This window comes from Oryx dammah, unplaced genomic scaffold (genome assembly GCF_014754425.2).
Source record: "Oryx dammah isolate SB20612 unplaced genomic scaffold, SCBI_Odam_1.1 HiC_scaffold_27, whole genome shotgun sequence".
Taxonomy (NCBI): domain Eukaryota; kingdom Metazoa; phylum Chordata; class Mammalia; order Artiodactyla; family Bovidae; genus Oryx; species Oryx dammah.
In genome coordinates, this window is record NW_024070211.1 from 45,887,884 (window position 1) to 45,904,311 (window position 16,428).

General features: G+C 43.8%; 1 protein-coding gene across 4 annotated transcripts in view; it reads left to right on the plus strand.

Annotated features, from left to right (window-relative positions):
- FLACC1 (flagellum associated containing coiled-coil domains 1) overlaps positions 1 to 16,428 on the plus strand; it is a 39,499-nt gene that overhangs the window by 12,973 nt on the left and 10,098 nt on the right. For 3 of the 4 annotated variants that reach the window (XM_040228806.1, XM_040228809.1, XM_040228807.1), the window contains exons 6-12: positions 707 to 800; positions 2,816 to 2,877; positions 4,467 to 4,564; positions 5,971 to 6,023; positions 7,084 to 7,183; positions 9,491 to 9,594; positions 12,702 to 12,764. In XM_040228806.1, the coding sequence (XP_040084740.1) occupies positions 707 to 800; positions 2,816 to 2,877; positions 4,467 to 4,564; positions 5,971 to 6,023; positions 7,084 to 7,183; positions 9,491 to 9,594; positions 12,702 to 12,764 (574 nt within the window). The remainder of the gene's footprint in view (positions 1 to 706; positions 801 to 2,815; positions 2,878 to 4,466; positions 4,565 to 5,970; positions 6,024 to 7,083; positions 7,184 to 9,490; positions 9,595 to 12,701; positions 12,765 to 16,428) is intronic. The other variant, XM_040228808.1, reaches the window with a different exon arrangement.

Sequence of the window (16,428 nt, forward strand, 5' to 3'; positions counted from 1 at the left end):
AGACCATTCAGGTCTTCCCTTAGTCAGTAAAGAGTCTGCCAGCAATGCAGAAAACCTGGGTTCAGTCCCTGAGTCAGGAAGATCCCCTGGAGAAGGGTATGGCAACCCACTCCAGTATCCTTACCTGGAGAATTCTGTGGATAGAGGAGCCTGGTGGGCTACAATCCATGGGGTCACAAAGAGTTGGACAAAGCTGAGTGACTATCACTTTCACTTTCACTTTCTTCCAGAAACACAAAAATCCATAATCTATTCTGAAAGCCACACTCTTAAATCCCTTCTTTGTCCTGTTTCCAGCCCATTCCTTGTCTATGAGTCACTGTCAGCATCAATTTATTCCCCCCAACTCATTTCCTAATCCTCTGATCTTTTCCCTCCTCCATTTCAATGATCTTTACTGAGTCAAGGTCAAACCCTAATAGATTTCTGACATCCTCCTCTTTCTCTTCTAATCTAGTGAGTCACCAAATTATCCCTACTCGCTTCTGGCCAGTCTACCCAAAAGGGCTGTGTCTGAGCTCAACAACCCTACTGCCAAATTTCCTTCTCCCAGCCCACCCTCTGCCTCTGCACCCCTACCCCATGATGATGGAGAAAGTGCAGAACACAGCCTGGCTCTCACCGGGCCAGAGCCGGCCATGCTCAGGGAGAGCCCTGGCCGGCACAGCCTGGAAGCTCTGTGGGTGATGGGTTACTTGTCCCGCAGGACTGATATCATTGCTGACCTCAAAGAACAGATCTCAGAGCTGACAGTGATCATAGAGCAAATGAACAGAGACCATCGTTCTGCCCAAAAATTGGTGAGTGGTCCTTGAGTGAGCTATGGGAAGGGGAAAGACCAATAGCTTCAGATCACCTGCTATGTTCCAGGCAAGGGGCCAAGTTCTTGACTCATGGGAGCCAGGTTGCCCAAGCAACAGCTCTGCAGATAAGACTGTGGTCACCTGTTGTATTTCTCTGACTCCATCCTCATCCGTAATTACCAAGAACTGAAGTGCTTCCTCTAACTGTTGTTCAGTCGCTCAGTCATGTCCAACTCTTTGCAATCCCGTTTATCTGCAGCATGTCCATCACTATCTCCCGGAACTTGCTCAAACTCATGTCCATTGAGTCGATGATGCCACCCAACCATCTCATCCTCTGTCGTCCCCTTCTCATCCTGCTTTCTATCTTTCCCAGCATCAGGGTCTTTTTCAATGAGTTGGCTCTTCACATCAGGTGGCCAAATTATTGGAGCTTCAGCTTCAGCGTCAGTCCTTACAATAAATATTCAGGGTTGATTTCCTTTCAAGACTGATTGGTTTGATCTTCAGGCCTAAGTCAATTTCCAGGAGCTCCCTGGGCATCTCTGGCATGCTCAATGCTATTATCTTTTCCACTAGGAAAGAAAGAAAGTAAAGTCACTCAGTCATGTCCAACTCTTTGCGACCCCATGGACTGTAGCCTACCACCCTCCTCCATCCTTGGGATTTTCCAGCCAAGAGTACTGGAGTGGGTTGCTCCACTAGGGGGAACCAGCAATTTCCACCAGAGCCCGCTACGCCCTGTGTGGTGAGTTTAATTTCAGACCTTGCTGAAACTCTTGCTAATGGCACCAGCATGACCACTACTTTAGTTTCGCTCAAAAACTGCCCAGAAGCCTCCAGTCCCACTTCCTGTTGCTGTTGAAACTGTTGAAGCCCACTCTCCTGAATCTGTTGATTTCAGTTTGCACTCTTTGTGTCTCCTGGGGATTGTGGTGACACTCCTTTAGATTTTACCATCTGCTTTATCACGGACTCTTCTTCCCCACCCGAAGCAGGGGTGCCTGGTGTCCTGAGCTGGAGTGATAAACCAGAGCGACACTTCCCATCCACTCATTCCTCCCTCCACCCCCAACCTGCGCCATGCTTGCTGTTACTGGAACCCATGTGTGAACGGTGACTTCCCAGCAGGCAGCCCCTCACCTTCTGACACACCCCAGGTGTGTCTGAATCCTATAGTGACCCAGCCTAGGACTCAGGCTGAGACCTTCCCTTCTGGTGATTCATCCCTGTATTTCTCTGAAAACCCTGTTTTTATGGTCACCTTCTACAGAGAGGAAATTGAGACTCAGGAAGTTTAATAATTTGCATGAGATCACTCAACTCATCCTTGGTGGGTTATTGGGCAAAACACACGCTTTCAAAACACCAGCCCTACTGAAGACATATTTAGAGATTATTTCGATGGAGAGACTTCACACTGTGATTCTCACATTCCTTCCATCACACCCGACATTGTGTGACTGCACAGAGGGGAGAAGTGCCGGCCCCCCAACCCTTATCCCAGCTGGCAGTGTCCATTCCTCCTGAGACACCAGCCAGAGGACCCAATGTTTTAGAACAGAGGGTCACCTGCAACTGAGCACTCCCTGTCTCTGGAAACACAGTCATTCTGCCAAGGATTTATTAACATGGTCTTTAAGTTAATCGAAGACAGGGCCTAAGTCTTAGGCCTGTTTGATGTTTCCAGGTCAAGTCTTTTGCACAATAAATGGTTGCTCAATTGAGTTACATATCCCCAAATCCAAAGGCCATGACCTTATAGAGATTACATCCAGCCAAAGGGAAAAAAAAACAGTGAAAGGAATGATTTCCATGCACCAACATCATGAACTGGTTTCATACCAAATGACAGAGGCAAGACTTGTTTCATTCCTTCAGTAACTGTGTGGGAGAAGTGAGGGGAGTGGGGGGTACCCCATGAATGGGAAGGCTTCTCAGAAGTTGCAAGTTGAAGTGGAAGTGGGGTCCTCATTCCTGTCTTGTTAATACTGGCCTGGCCTCATTTCCAGCTCTCTGATGAAATGGATCTCCGCTGTGCCGAGATGCAGAAGAAGTTTGAAAGCAAGACGAGGTATGCTTTCTGGCCCAAGTTCCTATATACTGCAGGTCCTAAGGTTCCTGCATCCTTGCAGGATTTCAGTTCACTGGGATTTCAGACAATGGGGTGGCAAGGGGTGGGGGAGATGAGAGACATATCTTTGGAGAGCAGGATGGTTTGATCTGAGGCCACTGAAACATGGCACAGAGGTTATTCCTGACTTTGTGCTTTATCATCCAGTTATTTCGATTATAATCTCCCTTCAGTTGATTGCTAAGAAGAAACAATTTTCAGTTCTCTATGAGATTTCCGTGGTAAACTACTATTGCTCTCAGCCCAGTCTCTCCCTGCCTCCCTCTTCTTCCTCTCCTCTCCTCAAACCATCTTGGCTGCTAGCTCAAGGCTGGGCAAAATGGGAAGAAAGTATGGGAGGGCAGGAGCCAGAGCTGCAGAAACAAACCAAGGGGAAGAAAAAGGAAATGTGTTGTCTGTGTGAATGAGAAGACCCACAAAGTCCCTTTCTTAGTCCTGTTGGAGAGAAGTCCTCATAGGTGTTGCAAACTTGCTTTTAATTTTTTAATTAATTAATTTATTTATATATTTTATTAATAGACTATTTTTTAGATTCACAGTAAAACATAAAGTACAGAGAATTTCCACATACCCCCTGGCCCCACACCTGCACAGCCTTCGTCATCATTGACATCCTGCCCCACCACCATGGGGCATTTGTTACAATCAATGAGCCTCTCCCAAAGTCTTCGTTTAGGTTAGGGTTCACTCTTTCTATTTTCTTTTGGCTGTGCTGGGTTTTCATTGCTGCATGCGAGCTTTCTCCAGTTGCAGTGAAAGAGCCTCTCTAATTGTGGTACTCGGCCTTGATTTCCCCAAAACATGGGGGATCTTAGTTCCTGACCAAGGATTGAACCCGGGTCCCCTGCTTTGGAGGCAGATTCCCAACCATCGGATCATCAGGGAAGTCACTTTGATACTTCAGATTCTATGGGTTTTGATAAATGTTTAGTGTCATGTATCCACCATTACAGTATCATACAGAATAATTTCATTGCCCTAAAAATCCTCTGGACTCTGCTGTCTCCCCACTAACCTCCGGAAACCACTGATCTTTTGACCACTTCTATAGATGTGACTTTTCCAGAATTTCATACAGTTGGAATCATACAGCCTGTAGGCTTTTCAGACTGACTTCTTGTACTTACCAGTATGCATTTAAGGTTCCTCCAGGTCTTTTCTTGGCTTGACAGCTCCTACAGCCTTGTGTTTTAATGCCCTTCTTGAACAGTGCCAACGTCTGCCTCCTGGAATGGAGCCTGGCAAGAACTTAGGCTCTAAAATTGTCCTGGGTGTTAATCAGCTCACAGTTTCTTTGCTGTAAGCAAAGACCCTGTTGTTGAGGGTAGTCTATGCCCTCCGATGACTCCATTCAAAAGAGTGGATGGTGAAAACAGAGGTCTCCTCAACGGTTTCTGGATGGATGCCAGAAGAATGTGTCAGGAAGTGAGGGCCCCACTGCCTGCCCACCAGCTGCCTGCATGAGGAGGGGAGCTGAGATCAGGTGAAACTTCCACAGGTGACTGTGGTCTTCTCCTGGGGCCCCACAGGGAGCTCGAGGAAGCTCACGCAGCACAGCTCAGTGAGTTGGAGAAAAACTACAAGGCAGCCTTGAAGGCAGAAAAGTTGGCTGCCCAGGACAAACTAGGTAAGGTTTTGGGAGATGACCCTGGTAAGGGGGCAGAGGCTGACCATGCAGGTCGAGGGCAAAGGAATTCCCATGGCCATGGCTGCACTCTGGGTAGACTTTCAAAGTTTGCTTCTAAAGCCCAGGAAGAGGGAGTGATTGAGAATGAAACTGAAAAAAGGGAAACCATGTCAACAAACAACCTCTCTACCCCAAGAAGTTAGAAGGGTCTGCGGCCATGTTTTGGGATTTGAACAAGTCCCTTCATCTCCTTGAGTCTCAGTTTCCCCACCTGGGAATTGAGGACAATAATACCTGCCTTTATCACAGTGGTAAGAATATGAAAGCACTTTTTAAAATATATCTAAAAGTTCTACAAATATAATACTGTTCCATCATTTTGGTGCTTCATCAAATGCTAACAGGCACACTGTGATTTGTATGACCTTATAACCTGTAAGGATTGTGCGGGCCACTTATCCCATTGTTTATGCTGCCCTTGGGAAGGGCAAAGTGTGTATCATTCAGAATTCTGAGTTTATAGAGTAATCTCTACAGGGAGAAGCAGAAATTCTTCCCTTTTTATGTTATATTTTTTAAAGATGATATTAGTATTAATACCTTGCCAGTTTTCCAATTTTCTAAAGAAAAGATTTTTTTCCGTGTTATTTTTATTTATTTATTTTTAAAATATAAATTTATTTATTTTAATTGGAGGTTAATTACTTTACCATATTGTATTGGTTTTGCCATACATCAACATGAATCTGCCACAGGTATACACGTGTTCTCCATCCTGAACCCCCCTCCCTCCTCCCGCCCCGTACCATCCCTCTGGGTCATCTCAGTGCACCAGCCCCAAACATCCAGTATCATGCATTGAACCTGGACTGGTGACTCGTTTCATATATGATATTATACATGTTTCAATGCCATTCTCCCAAATCATCCCACCCTCTCCCTCTCCCACAGAGTCCAAAAGACTGTTATATACATCTGTGTCTCTTTTGCTGTCTCGCATACAGATTTTTGTTTTAAATAAAAGATAATTGTTTTCAAAACCAGGATACACTAGGAATGTTATTTTTAAAAGACAGAAGGTTTTGCTTCTCTTTTACCCTCAGTTGTAGGTTTGCCCCCAGGGATTAGTTCTCAGATTTGGAGGTGCCTCAGAATCACCTGACTTCATATTATCAACAGATACTGAGCCTTGTCTCTGAGACCTTGACTCAGTGGGTTCAGGGTGGGGTCCAGGCATCTGATTTCTGATAAGCTTCCAGTACGACTGCTGAGGCAGCACCATGGTTTCACCACTGATGGGATGAGTTCAAGCTGTGGATGGTGTGCAGGAGGGCTCTCACATGAATTTGAATGTATTTCAGAGGAATAATGATGACTCGACTCTGTTGTTTTCCTTTTGTTCTCAGAGGAGATGGGAAAAGAATATAAATATTTGAAGAATATGTTTCATATATATCAGGTGAGATTCAGAGCTCCTTGGTGGATTATAAGAGAGAAGCAAGGCTCCTTCTTGGCTGATGATGTTGAGATGAATCTAGAGTGCTTGCCCGGAAAATAATTTCCTGAAATCCCCAGTCTTCTTGAACCTAAGTGACCCTCACTGCACCCAGGGAGAAAAGTGAACCTACGGACGTTTATGGCATCCTTGCAGGATGATTTGGCCTCTGGACCCTAAAAGACTCCATTGATGAATATGTTTGTTGTGACCAAATTAATACCTGCTCGTTGTTCTTTTTTAAAGAAATTCAACAGCCAAAAGAACTATCACCACTCTAAAGAAAACCACTTTTTAAGATCTGTACTTTGTAATATCTTTAATTTTAGCAGAACATTGGGTCAAAAGGAATAAACACTTGAAAGGTCTTCAACACATTTGACCAAATTGCCATCCAAAAAGGCTGTATCACTGTGCACTAACTTTGGCAAGTGGAGCAGGGGGCACCCCAGAACATAGCCCATCCATTTCATCAGCTAATTTGATGGAAGCCCAGGAAGCCAGAATTAGGGCACAATTTCATTCTAGGGGGATGAGAGAGTAGGAAATGGGAAGTGGAGGAGGGAGGGCTGGGGCAGCAAGCCCTTACTATGGGTCTTAGGTGGCCAGGGACTTTCCAATTTTCAGCCTTGATAGTCTAGAGTCCCAGGAAACAGCTCAGTCCCAGGCAAACAAGGACAGCTGATTTAAAAATTAACATCTTGACATTTCCCTTGTTTCCTACTGTGCTATTGATGAGTAATTCATGATTCAGAGGGAGCTGACATGAACACATGCAGTGTGCTCAACAGTGTGCTCCTTTGAAGGAAGCCCCATTCCAATAGGGCAAACACCACACAGAGTCTGCTTTGATCTTTAGAGTCTTGGGTCCCAGGGCTGGAATCATCGCCCACCAGTTAATGTATGGAGGCCCACAGCCAGGGGCTCTGGTGAGGGAAGCTGCAGAGAGCTCAGTACTGGGCCTCAGGCTGGGGTGCAGCCTTTCAGGATGCTTTTCTTCATGATATCTTTGTCTCCCCAACAGGACAGCATTTATGATGAAATGGAGGACAAGTGGTCAAAGAAGAAGGCAGAGTGGGAAAAGGATGAGAAGCTGGAGCGGGAGAGGATACTGTTACAGCAAAGTACGTTCAGAAACTTTGGACTTTTGATGACAGGTGCCCCAAAAAACCGGCATTAATGTTGATCTCGACTCGAGAAAGGTGGCCTTGGCATCTTGAAAGATGATGTGCTGCAGGGCTGGACTCTTGAATGGAAAGTGTCTGGAGATTTCAAGAAAGTGCAACAGGATGGAGTCTTTTAGGGCGTTTAACTACCCGAGGGGCTAAACTGTACCATCCAGAACTGTCTGGTTGCAAGTTTGGCAATCAAGAGCTGGACTGAGCTTGGGGACATCTGTAGGATTGCAGACTTGTCTGACGTTCCAGAAAAAAAAAAAAGGCTCTTGAATTAGTTTCCAATACTTCTGGGGAGAGGGGCAACATGATCCATTACATGGAGAGTCTCTATACTGCCATGTCCCCTCCAAAGGAAGCCATGTTTGATGTATTTTTCAATTGAGGTATTTTTTTTTTGAGATAAAGTGTACAGCATGTTGATTTGATATATTCATATATTGCTATGTATTCTTAACATTTCCAACACTTAGCACAGAGCCGGGATCACACAAATTGCCCTATAGGGGACTCTCCTACCTGCACTGAGCTTTTTCATAAATGGAAAAAGGAGAGGGAACTCTCTGAAGATTCTGCTTCCTGACCTAGAGGACTAGTTGAGGCAGAAGTGGGGCCTCTATAAACTTATTCCACATCCTAGCCCAACTTAGCTGACTTTAACAAAGGAAAGGAAAGTGAAGTCATTCAGTCATGTCTGACTCTTTGCAACCCCATGGACTGTAGCCTACCAGGCTCCTCTGTCCATGGGATTTTCCAGGCAATAGTACTGGAGTGGATTGCCATTTCCTTCTCCAGCAGATCTTCCCGACCCAGGGATGGAACCTGGGTCTCCCACATTGTAGACAGATGCTTTACCATCTGAGCCACCAGGGAAGTCCATGACTTTAACAAACCACTCATTAAATGCAAATACTCCCTGGGAAAGCTCATCTTCAAGTCCGTTCCCTCCCTCTATAACCAGGAGATAGCATGAAGATCCTGGAGTCAAGGCTGGGGAATGGGGCATGGGGACTCCTCCTGCTTGAGGCTTTCTTGGAATCTTGGTGTAGCCCAGGTCATTGGAGAAGGCACTGGCACCCCACTCCAGTACTCTTGCCTGGAAAATCCCATGGATGGAGGAGTCTGGTAGGCTGCAGTCCATGGGGTCACTAGGAGTCAGACACAACTAAGCGACTTCACTCACTTTTCACTTTCATGCATGGGAGAAGGAAATGGCAACCCACTCCAGTGTTCCTGCCTGGAGAATCCCAGGGACAGGGGAGCCTGGTGGGATGCCGTCTGTGGGGTCACACAGAGTCGGACACGACTGAAGTGCCTTAGCTGCAGCAGCAGCCCAGGTCGTTGCCCAGACTCCCAGCTACTCATACTACAATGATACCATGTTTTCAAAGTCTATGCTAAGATGCTACAACCGGTTTTGGAAGACCAGATGTTAGCTGCTCACAGTGTACCTCAGTCCAGGCTTATCTTGTGATCCCAGGGTTTGCCTCCCTACCCAACCCCAACACCATGGTGCTGAAGAAGAGATTTGTGTGAGACCTTCACCTGTGCATCATCCTGTTTAGTATTACAGTTCTACTGGCAGCTCTCCCAGCCCCTCAAAATGATTTAAGCCTAGCTCTGCCTCAGGGCTAAGTACAGAATACATTTTATTGCTGGAAAAGTCATGTTAGCCAAGAGCTGTATTTTAGGATTCGAGTATCCAAGAAAACATAGTGATTACTTCAGCAGAGGCAATGGACAAAATAATAAGTAATGGATCCGAAATAAACTACACAAAAAGAACCAGAGGTATGAGAAATAAAGGGCTTCCCAAGTGGAGCTAAGGGTAAAGAACCCACCTGCTAACGGAGGAGGCATAAGACACAGGTTTGATCCCTGGGTGGGGAAGATCCCCTAGAAGAGGGCATGGCAACCCACTCCAGTATTCTATTCTTGCCTGGAGAATCCCAAAGACAGAGGAACTTGGCGGACTACCGTCCGTAGAGTCACAAAGAGTCAGACATAACAGAAGCAACTTTGCACACACGCACGCACTCGAAGTAAATCCCATGCGGCTGATGTGATGGAGAACCATCGCCGCACTCACCTCATTCTCAGGCGTCTCCAAGTGAATGTCAGAGGTTCAACACCAGGCTGAGAGGACCCTGAGTTTGACCCAGTCTAGAATTTATACTATCTTCAGATATTCTGGTTTTCTTGGTGTGTCTATTTTTCCCATATTTACCCATATACGTCATTTCCTCATCTCCACAGAACATAAGATAACCAGAAAGTTTGAGTTAGAATCAGAAGAAGAAAGAAGGAAAATAAATGAGTCCTACACAGCTATCTTTGAGAACTTCAATCAGGAGAAGGAGGTAACTCAGTGTAAACACATCAGTGGTTAAATGTGCAGTCTGGGTGGGATGTCCAGTTCCCAGGGGTGCCTCTGTAATGAGGCAAACTCTTTGTTTTTTGGGGGTATGGTCCTACCTTTCCAGCTTCCCTGGAAACTTCTGCAAGCAGACTGTCATTTTGTGGCTCTTTATCTAGACAGTCTTATTACAGGATTATTGGAATGAAAATTGTAATTTATAGGAAATAATAGAATGATAAAATATATACAAAGCCCACAGTTCCCTATTTGCCAAAATCTCAGTTTCTGAATGATCTTCTCATCCTTGACTGTAACTGAAGAGAAATGTTAGTGTTGCAAACTAAACTGAGCAAGTTTGGACATATACAACTCACGTTTGATGAGTTTTGACAAACATCTTCATCCATGTAGTGAAGTCAAGTGTTAGTTGCTCAGTCGTGTTCAACTCTTTGTGACCCCATGGACTGTAGTCCACCAGGCTCCTCTGACCATGGAATTCTCCAGGCAAGACTACTGGAGGGGGTAACCACTCCCTTCTCCAGGGGATCTTCCGGACCCAGGGATGGAATTCAGGTCTCCTGCATTGCAGGCAGATTCTTTACCATCTGAGCCACCAGGAAAGCCCCATGTAACCAACATCCAAATCAAGACCTAGGACATTTCATCAGCCCAGAAAGCATGCCTGTGCCCCTTTGCTGCTAACCCCTATCTACCTCAAAACCTGTCCCAAGACAACCACTCTTTTTATTCATATAACTATAAATTTAGTTCAGTCTAGTTCAATTGCTGTCATATCCAGCTCTTTGCGACCCTGTGGACTACAGTACACCATACTTCCCTGTCCATCACCAACTCCTGGAGCTTTCCGAAACTCATGACCATCGAGGTGGTGATGCCATCCAACCATCTCATTCTCTATCGTCCCCTTCTATTCCCGCCTCCAATCTTTCCCAGCATCAGGGTCTTTTCTAAAGAGTCAGCTCTTTGCATCAGATGGCCAAAGTATTGGAGTTTCAGCTTCAGCATCAGTCCTTCAATGAATATTCAGGACTGATCTCCTTTACTATTGATTGGTATAGCTTCTTGCAGTCCAAGGGACTCTCAAGAGTCTTCTTCAACACCACAGTTCAAAAGCATCAATTCTTCAGTGCTCAGCTTTCTTTATGGTCCAGCTCTCACATCCATACATGACTACTGGAAAAACCACAACTTTCACTAGACGGGCCTTTGTCAGCAAAGTAACGTCTCTGCTTTTTCATATGCTGTCTGGGTTGGTCACAGCTTTTCTTCCAAGGAGCAAGTGAACAGGAGAAACAAGTATAGATTAGTTTCACCTGTTTTTAAACTTCATATAAATGGAATCATACAGTATATGTGCTTTGTTGTGTAGCTTCTTTCCCCTCAATTATTTCTGTGAAATTTATCCATTCATTGTTCGTATCAATAGTTTTTTCCTTTTATTGTACAGTAGTATTTCTTTGTAGGAATATAACACAATGTGTTCACCATTTTTCTGTTTTTGGAGATTTTGATTGGTTCTATTTTTTTATTTTTACAAACAAAGCTTCTATAAATACCATGTGTAACTATTTTTGTAGACTTATGCTCTCCTTTCTCATGAGTATATACCTAGATGTGTTATTACTGGACTCTAAGGTAGGGATTTATAACAAAGTACTAAGATATTTTCCACAGAAGTTGTGCCATTTTTATCTTGCATCTCAACTATATGAGACTTCCAGTTGTTCTATATCATCAACAACAATTAATATTACTAATCTTTTCCTTAAGAAGCTTTTTTTTCAATTTTGTTTTTTTGTTTGCACCATGCATCTTTATTCCCTGACCAAGGATTGAACCCAGGCCCTCAGTGAGTATGGAGCCCTAACCACTGGACTGCCAGGGAATTTCTAAGTATTGCCAATCTTTTAATTTTGGCGATTTTGATGGGTATGACCCTGGAAAAGGGTATGGAAACCCACTCCAGCATTCTTGCCTGGAGAACCCCATGGCCAGAGGAGCCTGGTAGGCTACAGTCCATCAGATTACAAAGAGCTGGACATGACTGAAGCCTCTGAGTGCAGCACAGCTCAGCAATAGGTATAAAGTGCTATTTCATTTTTATTTTAGTTTCCCCGATGACTTATGTCAGGCAAATTTTCATATGCTTATTAGACCATTTATATGTCTTCTTTTGTGAAGTTTGGTTCATTTTTTGCCAGTTAAAAGGTTATTTACCTTTTTCATTTTGCTCACAATTGTCTCTCCACGTGCAAAAGTTTTACTTTTGATGAAAAGTTGGTTATCAACTTTTTCCTCATATGGTAATAGCTTTTTGTGTCCTCTGTGAAACTGTTGCCTATTTCAAGAACATGAAGCTATTCTTGTTTTTAAAAAAGTTTCATAAGTTTAGCATTTATGATTCTGTGATCTATTTTGAATAATTTTTTATATTAAAGGTCTTAGGTCATTTTTTCCATATTTATATTCATTGTTTCAGAATGATTTGTTGAAAAAAATGTCCCTTTCTCCACTAAGTTACCTTGATGTCTTTGTTGTATTTGAGGGGGTAGGGGGCAAACTCTCCAGTCTTTTCCATTCAACTATCTGTCTATATTTAGGCCAACAAAACAATGTCTTAATTTCTGTAGCTCGAAATCAGGGAGAAAAAAATCTTCCAACTTTGTTCTTGCTTTTCAAGGTTATTTTGGTTCTTCTTCAGCCTTTGAATTTCTATATAAATTTTATAATTATCTTGTCAAGAAAGCCTAGTAGTATTTTAAGTGGGATTGCAATGAATGTAAAGCTCGGTCTGTGGAGAATTGGATATTTAACAGTATTGAATCTGTACCCTAACAAAAGAATACTCTTTAATGAAAATATGATTGCTTTTAATATTTCTTGATACACTAAGGTTGAGTCTGAGTAAGATTTTGATCATTTAACTTCAACATGTCTTGTCACTACGTTATAATGTGTGCTTTACTAAAGCAACATCTGAACTTTGGTGAATATTGCATTCCTGAATCCTATTCTGGCTTTCTTAATTTTCTGAAAGAAGTGCCAGAACCCCAGTTGCTGACCTTTTCTAAATAAAATTCTTTTTAGGAGCTCTTAAAACAACATGAAAGGGATACCTTACAATTAGAGGAGCTTAGAAAGACAAAAGAGGTAAGCTTTTTCATTTTTCCTGTGGAATTAGCCTCTTACAAATATATTGCTAAAATGATACATTCTCAATAAAATGGAATCTATGATAATTTTCCCAAACCATTGAAAAACAAAAGAACTAAAGCTGAGTTAGAGCTTCCCCAGTATCCGCTGGATCATAGAGAAAGCAAGAGAATCCCAGAAAAACATCTATTTCTGCTTTATTGACTATGCCAAAGTCTTTGACTGTGTGGATCACAAGAAACTGTGGAAATTTCTGAAAGAGATGGGGATACCAGACCACCTGACCTGCCTCTTGAGAAATCTGTATGCAGGTCAGGAAGAAACAGCTGGAACTGGACATGGAACAATAGACTGGTTCCAAATAGGAAAAGGAGTACGTCAAGGCTGTATATTGTCACCCTGCTTATTTAACTTCTATGCAGAGTACATCATGAGAAACGCTGGACTGGAAGAAACACAAGCTGGAATCAAGATTGCCAGGAGAAATATCAATCACCTCAGATATGCAGATGACACCACCCTTATGGCAGAAAGTGAAGAGGAACTAAAAAGCCTCTTGATGAAAAAGTGAAAGAGGAGAGTGGAAAAGTTGGCTTAAAGCTCAACATTCAGAAAACGAAGATCATGGCATCCGGTCCCATCACTTCATGGGAAATAGATGGGGAAACAGTGGAAACAGTGTCAGACTTTATTTTGGGGGGCTCCAAAATCACTGCAGATGGTGATTGCAGCCATGAAATTAAAAGATGCTTACTCCTTGGAAGAAAAGTTATGATCAACTTAGATAGTATATTCAAAAGCACAGACATTACTTTGCCGACTAAGGTCCATCTAGTCAAGGCTATGGTTTTTCCTGTGGTCATGTGTGGATGTGAGAGTTGGACTGTGAAGAAGGCTGAGCACTGAAGAATTGAGGCTTTTGAACTGTGGTGTTGGAGAAGGCTGTTGAGTCCCTTGGACTGCAAGGAGATCCAACCAGTCCATTCTGAAGGAGATCAGCCCTGGGATTTCCTTGGAAGGACTGATGCTAAAGCTGAAACTCCAATACTTTGGCCACCTCATGCGAAGAGTTGACTCATTGGAAAAGACTCTGATGCTGGGAGGGATTGGGGGCAGGAGGAGAAGGGGATGACAGAGGGTGAGATGGCTGGATGGCATCACTGACTCAATGGACGTGAGTCTGAGTGAACTCTGGGAGTTGGTGATGGACAGGGAGGCCTGGCGTGCTGCGATTCATGGGGTCGCAGAGAGTCGGACACGACTGAGCGACTGAACTGAACTGAACTGAAGTGGCTCAGCAGTAAAGAATCTGCCTGCAGTTCAGGAGCTGCAGGAGACATGGGTTCAGTTCGTGGGTCAGGAAGATCCCCTGGAGGAGGAAATGGCAACCCACTCCAGTATTCTTGCCTGGAAAATCCCATGGACAGAAGAGGCTGGCCAGCTACAGTCCTTGGGGTCATGAAGAGTCAGACACGACTGAAGCGACTTAGCACACATACACACAAAGCTGAATTTACTGGATTCACTGTCAAAAAGGATTTTAGAACTATATGAAAAAAGAAAGCCATTGCTGTCTTTTTAGAGCCAGATCTGAGATCTTCAGTGTTAAATGCCTTGCACTTCTCATAAGGCTCTAACAACAAATGGGCCTTAAACGGTAAAGTGCCAGATTCTTCCATTTAGACTCTGAAAAGTACAATACTGCCTCTTGGGAACTGTGAGTTCAAGTCTTTCCTTAAAACTCTGAGTGTATTTACCTCACCCCCACAGCCTCTCTAGGAACTATTTTTCTGGAACAAATTATAGCACTTCCATAAAGAAGATATCAGAATGGAAATTGTTCAAACCCACAAACTGCCTTGTGGTTCTTCTTCCACTGTGAATTTAATTTGGATTCAGAATGGACCCATTTGGGAAAAGATTAGCCATTCTGAAAGCACGGCATGACATTGTAGCGCCCAGGCAGGACTTCAGCTTTGTTGGGCAAACAGTCATAGTGTCCTACAAGGTAAAACGGGTAGACTTTGGTATGAGGTAGACTCAGTGTGTTGTAAGAATGGCTTTAATGAGCTTGACTACTAATTCTATCACTGTGTCATTTCTGGGTCTATTTCAGTTAATTTATTTTGCTCCTCATGTATGGTCATATTTTCTTGCTTATTTGCATGTCTGGTAATTTTTTTATTGGATGCCAGCCATTGTGACCTTTATCTTACAGGTGCTGAATATTTTTGTACTTCTTTAAATACCATTAACCTTTGTTCTGGGATTCAGTTAAGTTACTTGGAAATGGGCTTCCCTGGTGGCTCAGTAGTAAAGAATCTGCCTGCCAATGCATAAGACCGGAGTTCAATCCCTTAGCCAGGAAGATCCCACATGCCAGGGAACAACTAAGCACATGTACCACAACTGCTGAGCTTGTGCCCTAGAGCTCAGGAGCCAACAACTACTGAGGCCACATGTCACAACTATGGAAGCCCATGAGCCCCAGAACCTGTGCTCCGAAACAAGAGAAGCCGCCACAATGGGAAGTGCACACACAGCACCTAGAGAGTAGCCCCCACTCACTGCAACCAGAGAAAGCCTTCTTGCAGCAACAAAGACCCAGCACAGCCAAATAAATAATAAAAACTTAAAAAAAAAAAATCACACACACACACACAAACCCTTTTTTAAAAAAAAAAAGTTACTTGGAAACAGTTTGATTTTTCAAGCCTTGATTTTAAGCTTTTTAGGCAAAATTAAAGCAGTCTTGATCTAGGGCTAGTTTTTTCCTACTGCTGAGTAATCTCTGTGTTTTAACAGGGTTTTTATATTCTGGCTGGAGCGTGGCAGGCTACAGTGTATGGGGTCGCAAAGAGTTGGACACGACTGAAGCGACTAACACACGTGCATGGTGGAAACATGCATTTCCCCAGTCCTGTTTTGGTCTAGGGACTGTTCTGCCTGCTGGTGGTTCTTTCTCCTTGCCTCGTCTCCCTCTGTCCCTTCTCGCCATCGTGTAGCTCCAGTGGCACCGGACTGCTTACTCTTTCTTAACAGGCCAGTCTTTGCATCGATCTTTTCCCTTCTTGGAAAGCTCTTTACCAGATATCCACACAGCTCACTTTCCTACTTCCTCCCAGTCTTTCTCCAAATGCCAGCTTCTCAGAGGCTGCTCTACTTAAAGGCTCAAAAACCTGCCTGGCACTTTATTTTTCCACACTGACTTATAACCATTCAACCTGATAAACTCAGTGAAGGGAGGGATTTTTGTCTACTGCTTTCCTTGCCACTAATCCTCAGTTCCTAGAATGGTGCCTGCCATATCACAGACATCCAGTGAACTGCAAATTTTTAAATGAATAAATTAATTTTATTCATTTTTAAATAAATACTTTAATGAAAGAATGCCAAATGACCTGGTACAGTGCTTTGCCCAATGCCATTGCAATTAAAGTGATGGTGTGTGCATTCTCAGTCATGTCTGACTCTTTTGGGACCCCATGGACAGTAGCCCACCAGGCTCCCCTGTCCATGGGATTTCCAAGGCAATAATACTGGAGTGGGTTGTCATTCCTTTTCCAGGGGATCTTCTTGACTCAGGGATAGAACCCACATCTCCTGCACTGGCAGGCAGATTCTTTACAACTGAGCCACTGGGAAGCCCCCTGATGAATCC